The sequence below is a fragment of the Typopeltis vanoorti genome, chromosome 26, assembly GCF_054136105.1.
Source record: "Typopeltis vanoorti isolate ZY-2024b chromosome 26, IOZ_Tvanoo_1.0, whole genome shotgun sequence".
Lineage (NCBI taxonomy): Eukaryota > Metazoa > Arthropoda > Arachnida > Uropygi > Thelyphonidae > Typopeltis > Typopeltis vanoorti.
This window is the reverse complement of record NC_143574.1, coordinates 13,599,001-13,611,642: the sequence shown is the minus strand read 5'-3', so window position 1 is coordinate 13,611,642 and position 12,642 is coordinate 13,599,001. Positions and strand designations below refer to the sequence as shown.

General features: G+C 34.4%; 1 protein-coding gene across 2 annotated transcripts in view; it reads left to right on the top strand.

The window, feature by feature from the left end:
- The window catches only part of LOC150092340 (sodium- and chloride-dependent GABA transporter 1-like), a 247,537-nt gene that overhangs the window by 87,232 nt on the left and 147,663 nt on the right, over positions 1-12,642 (top strand). For both annotated transcript variants that reach the window (XM_090414964.1, XM_090414963.1), the window contains exons 9-10: positions 5,586-5,787; positions 10,059-10,096. In XM_090414964.1, coding sequence (XP_090271090.1) covers positions 5,586-5,787; positions 10,059-10,096 — 240 coding nt within the window. The remainder of the gene's footprint in view (positions 1-5,585; positions 5,788-10,058; positions 10,097-12,642) is intronic.

Below are 12,642 nucleotides of genomic sequence, written 5' to 3'. Positions count from 1 at the left end.
ACCACAGTAATGCTTCTTAGACAAGCAGTGTGGGTTATTTTTTCACTGATTAAACACCCAGGATATATCACCTTTTGAGAAACTAGTCAGCGCTGCTGTTTTCAAAATTGTGGCTCCAGCCAGATGGGCACCCACAATAAGCCTTTTATCAAACACTAAAGATCCTTTGTTTTTTATTGCATTGTGATTAACACTACTGACAATTACTGATCAGAATCATTCTTAAATAATTGCCTAGAATGTGTGGTGACACACACACGACTAAGTATTTTGCATATATATATGCTGCATAAGTGATGTTTACGTACATCTGCATAAAGGTTTCTAATTCAGTGGCCAGTATGCATACATAATTTCTGTTTCAAGTGCTTCAATAGCTCTGAACTTGAAACAGAAATTATGCGTACATAATTTCTGTTTCAAGTGCTTGAATTCACTGGATGTCAAAATTTTGCAGGATGATTTGGATAGTTTAGAGGACTGGGCTAAGGAGAATGGATGTCAATTTAATGTGGAAAAATTTAAGGTTTTGCATTTTGGGGTAAAAAGATTAGAAGCAATATATCCCATTGGTGGACTTGTACTCCAAGAGATTGACGAGGCAGTGTGTGTGTTTATATGTGTATGTGTTTATATATATTTATTGTTATTATTATTACGGGCAACTCCATGGAGTCCTTACACTCATCGAGGGAGGCCCAACATCATGTCAAGAACAACTATTCAACATTCACACAGTATCTATCATACTTCACCTTGAACTCATTTACAGTCATGGCACCCACAACAGACTCTGGCAGCTTATTCCACTCATTCACCACTCTCCAAGTAAAAAACCTAGCTCTAACATCCTTGCTAACCACACTCTCACCAAGCTTCCATGGATGGCCCCTAGTCCTCCCATCACCAGTCCTATTCTCAAAAATATCTTCTGACTTAATCTTATAGAAACCCTTCAGTAATTTGAATGTCTCAATCATATCACCCCTTTTCCGCCTATCAATCAATTTCTGCAGCCCACAAATCTTAAAACTGTTCTCATAAGGTTCATTCCATACTGCTGCTACCATCTTGATCACTTGTCTCTGGATCCTCTCCTCCTCTCCACCTCTACCCCATCAAGAAGAAACCCTGACACCCATATCTGGGCACAGTAGTCTAGATGGGGTCATCCATGGAAGCTTGGTAAGAGTGTGGTTATCAAGGCTCGATACAGAGAAACAATAACCTGTTTGTCTCTGCTCGTTAGAGTATTTTCAGCAACCAAGTGATTAGATGAGTGATTTTGCCACTTTTGCGATGTCTCCCATAAACTTCAACTCCCTATCCACCAACACTGCCTCATCAATCTCCTGGAGTACAAGTCCACCAATGTGATATACTGCTGCTAATCTTTTCACCCCAAAATGCAAAACCTTACATTTTTCCACATTAAATTGACATCCATTCTCCTTAGCCCAGTCCTCCAAACTATCCAAATCATCCTGCAAAATTTTGACATCCAGTGCATTCACTATTGCTCTACCCAACTTTGCATCATGGAACTGTGAATCAAACAAATTCACAGTTCCTCTCAGATCCTTCTCTATATCGTTAATGAACAAATTAAACAGTAGTGGTCCAAGAACAGAACCCTGCGGCACACGACTAGTCACAAGCCATCTTTTGGACTCTACTCCTGAATAAACCACTCCCTGATATCTCTCTCTCTATCAACCACCCTCCTATCCATCTCACCAACCCTATATATCCATGCTCATATGCTGCAGTTTACTGATTAAAATTCCATGTGGTATCCTATCAAAGGCTTTAGCAAGGTCCAGTAGAATCAGTGTAAACCCATTACCCTTATCCAGTTCAACCGTCACTGTGTTATAGATGTGAGCAAATTACTGAGGCATGATCTACCCTTCACAAAACCATGCTGTCCCCGATACAGTAACCCATTTTCCTCTTCACCATTTTCTCCAAGACCTTGACAATTCCTGATATGCTGATTGGCCAGTAATTTTCAACAGCAGTCTTGGAACCTCCTTTATGCAGTGGAACTATTTTCCCCTATTTCCACCCCCTTGGGACCAACCCAGACCCAAGAGTCAAATTAAACAAAACGATCAAGGGCACAGACAGTTTTTTAGCCGCCCGAGCTGGTGTACCATCCAATCCTGCCAATGAATTGACATTGAGGTTTTGTAATAGACTATTCACCTCCACTTCATTCACCACAATTCCCGTATGAGCTGTTGGTTCATTCATTCCTGCAATGTCACCACCTAGATGATATACTCTTGCAAAGTGCTCGCTCAGTAATTCTACTATATCAACTGATTTGGTTACCTCCCTACCATCAACATTCTTTAAAATCATTCTGCCATATACGTTTTTTTTTTTACTTGCAACATATCGAAAAAACTGTTTGGGATTCTCTTTAGCCTGCATAGCTAATGTTCTTTCATAATCTGCTTTGGTTTTCTTACCACACTTGTTACCCTTCTGACCTGGGCTTTATACTGTTCATGTGCCTGCAGGTCACCTTTCTCCTTAAATTCCCTCCTTAGTTCTTTCTTTTTTTGCAGCTCAAGCTTAATGGTGTTATTCATCCATTTGATCCCTACTTGATTTGTTATTCGGACTCTAGGTATACAGTCAGCCATTGCCTCTTGCAAACACTTCTTAACCGTCCCCCCCCCCCATGCACTATCAACATCCAGCCCTTGCAGTTTTACGTGCCATGGCACCGAACCAATCAAGCTTCTAAACTTGTCATACTTACCAGCCTGATAATTCCACATGTACCCTGTCTTAATTGTAAATTCCACATCTTGAGCCACCTCCCAAGTCAAGACCCTATGATCACTCTCACCAATTGGTTGCAACGTGGTCATATTCGTTACAACCAAATTCTCAGATGCAGTTACTAGGTCAAGCACTCTCTGACCTCTAGTATTTTCCATTACATGCTGTTGCAGATAGTTATCCCTTAATAACTGTATAAAATCCAATTCCTTCCTCCCATGTGTCCTCTCCTCTTTCCAATCAATGTTATCATAGTTGAAATCTCCCATAATAATTACCCTCCTTCCACTCATTTCTTCTATTTGCTTATGCATACTATCTCCACCATCTATTCCATCACCTGGTTTATAGCAGCACCCAATTGTATATTTTGTTCTGCTAGCCTCAATCTCACACCAAATAGCCTGAAATGTGCTCTTTTCTTTATTATGCAGTTCAACTTCTATTCTCCTTAGCTGCAGCTCATCAATATCACTCCTCCCCCCATTTTATTCTCCCTGTCACTCCTGAACACACTATACCCATCACATTCAATCTCACTAGCTATATCATCTTCTGTCAGCCATGTTTCACTAATGCCAATAAGCTGCGGTCTGGAAGTGCCCACCAAGGCCAAAAATTCTTCCTTCTTGTTCCTAATACTCCTATTAGTATATATCACTTGCAGAAGCCCATTAGTCCCATCCCTTTTTTGATGCCTTATACTAACTATCCCATTCTGATTTGTTGTCTTTCGTACTCGCTCAGTCATATTACACACATTCATATACTCAACTGTCTCCCTAAAGTCAGCATATCTACTTCCCCCCCCCCCTTTAATAATTCTAGAGTCCCTGATTCTGCACATCCACTTCCCCCTACATTCAACACCTTTTCAAGTCTCCGTACACCAAATCCATTCAATTGTAAACCATCCATCTTATATAAATCCTTTCGTCCATCGAACTCACTCTACACATCCACAAATTCCACACCACTCCTCCTGCATAATTCACTCATAATGTCATTAGCAATTATGGCCCTCCTTCTATACTCTTCACTGTCATGCCGTGGCAACAGACTCACCATCCTAACTCTCTCACTCTTCTCTTTTGTTACCCCAAGTAATTCCTTCAAATTCTCTCTCATAGCGATTTTGTCTTCTTTCAAATCATTTGTATACCTGTTACTACTATCAATTCTTTCACCTGCTGCTTTTGCATTCTAATTGACTCGCTTACATCCTTAATGTTCGCATCAGCTTGGTACGATTTTGTTAAACTCTCAACTATCACATCTCTTACTAAAGAATCTCCATACAACACTCGCTCTTTTTTTTCCTATTATACTTTTGCCTTTTATTAGTCGTACGCTCGGTAAACATTTTTGCCAACGCTCCAGCTGCTGATTTGCTCTGTGTATCGCTCTGTGTAACCATGCAATCTCACGCATTGCATCAGTCTCATCATTTTTATTTTCTGTTCATTCGTTCTGTATGTTTACATTCATTCTCAGTTTCAATGCCACTCTCACAGCTATCTGGTACTACCTCGCAAATATCACTATTCATACCTCGCATATCACTATTTTCTACATTCTCACTTTCAACAGTGATATCACTCTCACAACCTGAAATGCTTTTTAAATCCTCACATTCCTTACACTTTCTGCACACATTCACTCCACTATCATTGTTTAACCAGACTCCAACTGCTCTCCTCAATACATACATTTTGCAAATGGTACACTGAATCAAATCCTTTAAATTGCAATTTTTAGACAAAGATGGCGACCTGGATGTCATATTTGTATTCCTCTTTATGGGGGCCATGTGCACAAATAATCGTATCTATCAATTTACTAATTAAAATACTCAGAAAACACACAAAAATCACTCAGACACTCTAAGATATGAAAAGTAAATAATACTATGTAAGATTCAAGCAGATTTACCAATTATTACTCAAAACAATACTTATCTGTTCAGGAGCTCTCTACAAATACTACACACCATGTAGCCCTCTAGTGACTAAGTCCAATATAAGGTTTTGAAATGAAACAGATTGGAGATTGCATACTCTCTCTTGTTGGAGGTAGCAAGGGATGTTGGAATGATGGTAGATAGAAATTCGAAGTTCAGATAACATCATATTAGAACAGTGGTGAAGACAAACTAAGAGAATTGCTTGCCCTTGCAGGCTCTGATCTCTGATCAGATCATTTCTAATTACTGTGGTCAGGATTTAGTCATCAGGATTTGAAGGATGTCAAGTAACTTTGGAGAGAATAGAAAAAGAATACAAAAATGATATCAGGACTGTAGAACGTTCGTTATGGATTCTGTGGAAGTCCATAATAATAATGATAATCATTAGTGCACCTACAGAAAATATATTTGATCATCAAACAGTTTAAATAGATTTTTAAAACAGTAGGAAAGGTGCAGAAACTATTCTGCACCTTAGCTTATTACAGAAGAATATCCTTTCAAAAATGTAGTCATCTTGAATTTACAAAAGTGGAACAGTCGTTGCCTGTTGTCATCTTGTATATAACTCTGCTACTATATTTTCATGTACCTCTTAATATTACACACACCCAATGTCATAGTTATTGAGAGCAATATTATGCACTGTTTTATTAGGTATTAAAGTGTAATAATAATTTAAGCTCTTAATATAGAAATAGTTTATTCATTGATTAAAATAGTAAATTTCCTCATTACTGAAGGACTTACCTTCAAGAAACTGTATTGGAATCATATATTATCATTTCATGTTTTAATTTTCTGACTTTTTTTTTACCTTTAGTTGAGATCATTTCTGTAGTTAACAATCTGATGGATATTAATCCTCCAGGACTACAGTGGGATGTAGAAATGTGTAACATTAACTCAAAAAGAAAATTGAAAATGTCCCAAGATCTTGCTATACCAAATTATGAAGGGAGGGCAATGGGCTTTATTATTGTTGCTCTCAAGTTGCTATTTGGAATGAATGATCTGACTGAAAGGTATCATACATATAGCAAATTTTATTTTAGAATGACTACCTTAATGTTATTGCATATTCATTTTATAACAGCATTCAGATTTATAATTTTAAGTTTCTCAGTTCTTTATTTTAAGTAATAACACTAATAAAAACCTGAAATATTTTACTTTAAATTCCAAGTTAATTGTTCTGTTTGCTTTTGTATAGTGCAAGTGTTCTGACATTAAACATTATTCATATTTTGTTAGATTTAAAGTATAAATAAAGTTACAGCTTTATGATATGCACTGAAATATTTCATATCATTGTAATAAACAAGAAAAAAGGATGACATTTTATCATTCTTTTTTCTTGTTTAAGTATCAATCAATATCCATAATTGCAGCATGTGACTAATTTAAGACCTCCTGCACATTGGAAATCCTAGTGAATTTGTAGGGATTAAACTGAAGGGAACCTGTAGTCATAACTGAAATGCTCAACATCACCATAGTGAATTGAGAACAGTTTGCATCCTTTGGTTAGAAAGATGTGAGTTTAATTCTCATCTGTGATGTGAGAAACATATTCTATGTCTTTTCATCTATTTCAGTAAGTCTCTCTTGTGGTGGTGGTGGTGGCGATGATGACAATAAGTTTTCCTCATACAGAACAAAAAAACTAGTCCAAGAATGATTTCAATCTCGACTTTCATTTTCTTTTTCATTCTAGACAGTTGATAAGTAAAATCCATTAATATTTTTTTACCATGACTATCTTAGTGATGATTCAAAATGTCACAACTAAACCAAAAGTCTTCTCTGTATTGTGCCAGATCCAAATCCACACAGCATGATATCTTAACATATTAATAGATGAAGAAGATTTAACTCTGTACTATCTGAGTATATATTTGACATGCAGCAACTGTAGCATGCAAACAGAAAGCAGTGGGAAAAAAGCATCAGTTTTTTAATTAATTTTTTTTGTGACTTACAAAAATAAATAATGTAATGTGTTCTCCATTAAAATACAGTAGAAGACATCCAGTTTGGCATCTTTTTGATGAATAATGCTAAATTTACTATGTAAATTGCTGGCAAATGAGTATCCATAGTAGTATGATATGCAGAGAACCAAACCAGTTCTCTTAAGTATTCTGCAGTCTACCTGAATAATATGCTCATCACTAGGAGCTTCATAGCTTTTACCATCATTTCCCCTCATCTCTACTTTTTTTTAAATGACCTACAGGCTTTCTCCAAGATATCTTATGTCCTCTAAAAATATGACTGCTGAGCATTCCCTCACCTATTTCCTCTGGTTCCTGGGCATCCTAACTGGAAGATCAAATATTTGATTCTCCAGGTTTCATGCGGCAAGTTCATGATACCATTGTCAAATATTTCCCAATGTACGAGTACTTTCAACTGTTCTATTGACACACAAAAGTTAGACTTAATTTCCCCTTAATTAGGTTCATAGCTAGAGAAAAACTTTTACAAGCATATATTAAGAAATGGATCACACTAAAATTTGAAAATAGCAGGTAAATTGCTTATTTAGAAAAAAAAAAAATCATTTCTGTATATGTATAATGCATTTAAAAATATATATAATAAAAGTCAATTATAAAAATAATGTTTAAGTGGTTGGAAAAAATATCATTTTATGATGGTTGTTTGTTATAATCCATCTTTACTTTCCACTGGTAGAGGGAATAGAAAATCAATTCATTGCAGAAAATAGTCTTGTGGAGTGTTACATTTGACTTTCAGTTATAACAAATTGTAGTTACCACAGAAATTGTTTATGATAGCTTGCTATACTGAATTTTCTTTCAAATGGCATTGTGGTAATGGTTTTTGCTATAGTGAGAGTTTACTGTAATTTGGTAGCACAGAACAAACAAATGAAAAGAGTGAAGATGAGTGAGTTTAAAATAGTATGTTATACAATTGGTCACTAGTATGTTATACAATTGGTCACTAGTATGATTAACAGTTTTGGTTAGTACAGTACATTATTTTGTGTTAACTTTAATTTGTTAGTCAACAGTCCCTTCTATAGTTCTTATTAAACAGCTTAAGAAGTAGACAAATTGTCACTTTACCCCTTTCACTACTAAGAATATGAAAACATTTGTATTTACTTTTCTTATCCAGTATTGTTCAGCCATATCAGAAACTGGTTAAAGAAAAAGTGATAGTCATTATCATGCCTATCCATGATAATACTGTGTAGCCAGTTGAATCTCTGTTACCAGCCATAATTTTATGTAGCTATGAAAAATTAGTCCTTTGGCACCATCTAAAAATAGGTTAGCTAAAAACTGAAGTCCTACTTATGACTACAGTCTTTTTTCAATCTATTTTCACTTAGTTTTGTGTTGTTTTGGTATGTGCTATAATTTTATATTTGTACCTCTTGAAGATATCTGTGACTAAGATGAAATATTGGGAGAATTATACATATGTTTTAATCCTTTCCTAGCATTATTTATTCCATTAAGCCTCCATCATGAGTTACATCCAGTACTTAAATCTTAACATACAGTTTCATCATTTTGTTTTAGTTTAAACCAATACAGAATACAGTTTGGTCAGTTAAATCCCAAATTATTATCTTATCCTCATTTGTTTGGTATCCATACCTACCAATAAGGTACACCCCAAAATGATGAAGATTAAACATTAGATCATACACCCTAGTTGGTTCTCCACACTCTTTAAAATACTTGGTCTCCTCCAAATTACTGTTGACTCTCTACAGCAGACACTCAAGAACCACACAAATGATTTGTTATAGTCAATAGTTTGTTGTAGTGAATTTCTTTTATGCTAAAAGAAATTCACTACAACATAGAAGACTTTTAAGCTATAAAAGTCTTCTATGGCTTGGTCAGGACTTATTAGTTCATTACAGTGAGCAAGTTTGTTATGGTGGTATTTGCTGTCGCAAGATTCAAAGTGTCTAGTTTTGTGTCTACCCTTATACAAACTCTAAAAATGTTTTATCTACTTTGTTAATCTGTCATTCATCCACTGTGTTTAAAAAACTATACCACCTAAAGTTAACTGCATTTATACACTCTTCAATGTACTGATATCAAGTTCTTTCTGATATCTTCATTTTTAATATGGTTTAGTGATGCCTTCTGTTTATTTCCTTAATTTTTCTCATATTGTTGTCTCCGGTCTTTTATCAAATGTTTGATTTCTAATTCAGCTCTGTGTTTCATATGTTAAAATTTGTTTTGACAATATCCATATACCTGATATAGCTGATTTCTCCACTATATACAGATATTTATTTATTCTTTATCTCTTTAGTATTAGCATTTGAATAAAGTTGATGTTGCCTATATGCATTGGGCCTTCTGAAGTTGAGGCCTCTGACCATCTCATTACAGATCCTAAATCTTGTTCATCTTCTGAAGTGCAGTTCTATTAATAAAGTACACACATCTGCACTCCGAAGTGCAACACTTTGCATTTGCTGTGTGTGTGCCCATTCCTCTCTTTTTTGGTCTTTGTAGTAACACCAGTTATGTATTTCTGATAACTTCACTTCTTTTCCATTCATGTGAGTTATGTTGATGGTGACTGTCTTCAGTTCAGTTAAAGCTGTTTCATTGGGAAGGGGGAGATCTTGTACATGCCAGTTCTTCTAATCACCAATAATATCTGATTATGTTGTACTCTCATATTGCATATGTAGTTTCATCAAATATAGAATACATGTTGGTCACCTAAATCCCAAATTGTTAACATATTCTTGTTTCTTCAAATGCAAATGAATACCTGCTAAGGAGTGCATCAATTCATGAAGGGATGAATATAGGCATCTGCTTATCTGGCTTTAATCCTTAAGTTACCCTTATTATATTATATGTAGTGTATACTATTGATTTAGTAATGAAATTTCAATATTGAAATATTAGTCTAATTTGATTGCATTCATTCTTGTGATTTAAGCTGTATAATAAAATAAATAAATAAAAAAACTTCTGTCTGAAACCTTGTTTCAAAATGCTAGCAAAGAATATATAGGCACATACAGTATCTGTGTATGATTTCCACATTATTTCCATACTTGTTAGACTTCAAAAGCTTCTATTTCTCATTTTTGATTAAAGATGAGAATTTTTTTATTAAAATTTCTTTTTTAATCAAATCATAAATCATTTAATCAAAATCACAATTAAAATACTTTTCTCAGTTGAACAGTATTTTAATTATGCTAATTATTGAAATATATAATAATACATGCATAAAATTAAGGATTAAATGTCATTGTTTTTTTTTTCAGAGAAATGAGTAACTATGCTAGACAGATTTCTAATTCAGGTAGGATTTATTTAAAAAAAAAAAATTGCACTTTTAAAACTAACTTTTTCTTTTGGCTAAAAATACTTTTGTAAAACATACAAAAAAAAAAGTGTGAAAGGCGCAGTAAGAAATTTTATTACAGGTTAAACAATACACACAATTATGAATTAAATTAGTCACACTTAAAAATTAAAGTTAATTGCATCATTATTTTCCACCAATACTTCACACCTTTTATGACCAAGTAATGATCCATTTCATTTTATTACATTTTTCTTTTTTATTATTCATGTTGTTCTTCTCTCAAGAATTTGACATTCCTTGTTTGGAGAAACAAATAAAGTAAAAAAAAAAAAATTATAAGTTATGTTACTCCCTTTCATCTGACCATAATGAAGAAATTATCTATATTGATCACTCACCTCATGCAGTCATTTTGATCTGATATTAGGAAGAGCTTCTGTTAAATGAATAAAATATTTTTGTATACATAAGGCCTCTTTTTTTGCGAAGGGGTTAGGTTCTCAGTCTACTATTCATAAAATAAATTGTTTGTAAATTGAGGTAAAGTTATAATACATTTAAATGAGATTGGTTCCTTCAGTATACAAACTGACCTCTATAAGTTAATAATTTTACAATTTTTTGTAAAGAATTGTGGTTGTATTATAATTATTTTACACAAATAATATTTATAAATAACATAAAGACAGTAATTTATACATTAAAGTAAAAATATTGTATAATGATACGATGGGGAAGCCTTAATAGATGAGCTTGGTTGAGGGTCATCAGAATCGACAGGGCTCCTTGGTTAAGAACTGCAACAAGGATGACTGTTGGGCCTTTTTCTTCCTTTCCTTCAACATGCTATAATAGTGTATCAGAGCATTTGCTACCGTTCTTTGAATGGAAAAGCTTCATTCTCTGCATTTCAACATAAAGATGTGCATAAGTTCACATAGAGAGAAGACATTAAAAAGAGCCTCATTGACTGTGTCATTGTTGATAGTGATATCATCATGCTGTTTCAGGATACAAGAGCATACAGAGCATTTGAAATTGGAAGTAACCATTACTTAGTACTAAGCAGGATAAAAATGAATATCACATTGAAAAGAACAGTATGTAAGAAAGTTTTAAAAAAAATTAAAGTTTGAGCATAAGTTGAGCAGCTTTAATAGGTAAACTGTAAACTCGACTATATAAACATTATTGAAGAAATTGTGAAATAGACTGAATACAAGAACCACAACTTGGAGTGTCAGTGGAAAACTCTGAAGAAGATATTGATCAATTCATCTAGGGAGATATATTGTGATGTTGTCTGCAAGGATTGAAATATAAGAACACACACACACATATATGCACACATGGTGGATATATGAGTTAAAGATGCGGTTCTGGAAAAGAAGAAAGAATACCAAAAGATCCTAGCAAATAAGCCAGCATCTAAAAAGAATACAGATAAAATTGTAAGAGAGCTAAGCTATGTGTAAAAGTAGCTAAAGAAAAAATCGTGGGAATATTTTGGTAAGAATATAGAAAATAAATATCAGGAAGGTGGCAAAACGTTCTGAATGCTGTTGAAGGTTAGAAATGAAGGAAAGAGTACTGTAAAAGAAATCAAACATGACAAAGGCACCATGAAAACTGAAGATAAGGAAATCCTAACTGTCTGTAGGAATTACTTTGAAAGACTGTTAAACAAAATAAGTAGTGAGAGAACTGTACGAAAAAATTTTCAAGAGGAATACATATCAGTACTTGAGGTAGAAAAAGCCATCAAAAACTTGGAATGTAGAAAGGCAGCTGGAGTAGATGATATTTGACCAGAAATGCTTAAGTATGGAGGTATAAAAGTTTTTGGCTTCGCTGCATAATTCAGGACTAGTCAGGAGGTTGAATTCCCAATGAGTGGAGTAGAGCTCTCTTAGTATCCATCTATAAAAAAGGGAATAAAGCTGAATGTGAGAATTACAGAGGAATTTCTCTATTAAGTGATCCAGGTAAGATTTATGCAAGCATTCTTGAAAAGAGGTTGAGAAAGATTGTGGAAGAGAAACTTGGAGAAGAACAAGCTGGGTCCAGGCTATTTGGCCTGAACCCAGGCTTGTCAAGATCAGATTTTCACTTTAAGACAAATAGTTGAGAAATCATGGGAATATGACAAGGATCTGTACTTAAGTTTCATAGATCTAGAAAAGGCATATGACAAGGTATCCAAAGAAAAGCGTTTCAGAACACTTACAGTTATATGGAGTGAATGGAACATTATACAGAGCAATATTTAGTCTATATTGAAGTCGTCAGTCAGCAGTGTGAATTGAAGGATATACAGGAAGATGATTTGATGTAAAACAGGGGTAAGACAAGGATGCACATTATCTTAACTCTTATTCATCATCTATATGGATCACGTTACTAAAGAAAGTGGCATTAGGCCTGATATTAGAATTGCAGATGTCAAACTTAGCCCTTTGCTTATATGTAAATGATGATGATGTACTCCTAAACACATCTAGTGCAAGTCTCCAGGATTCTCTAACTAAATTGAATAACAT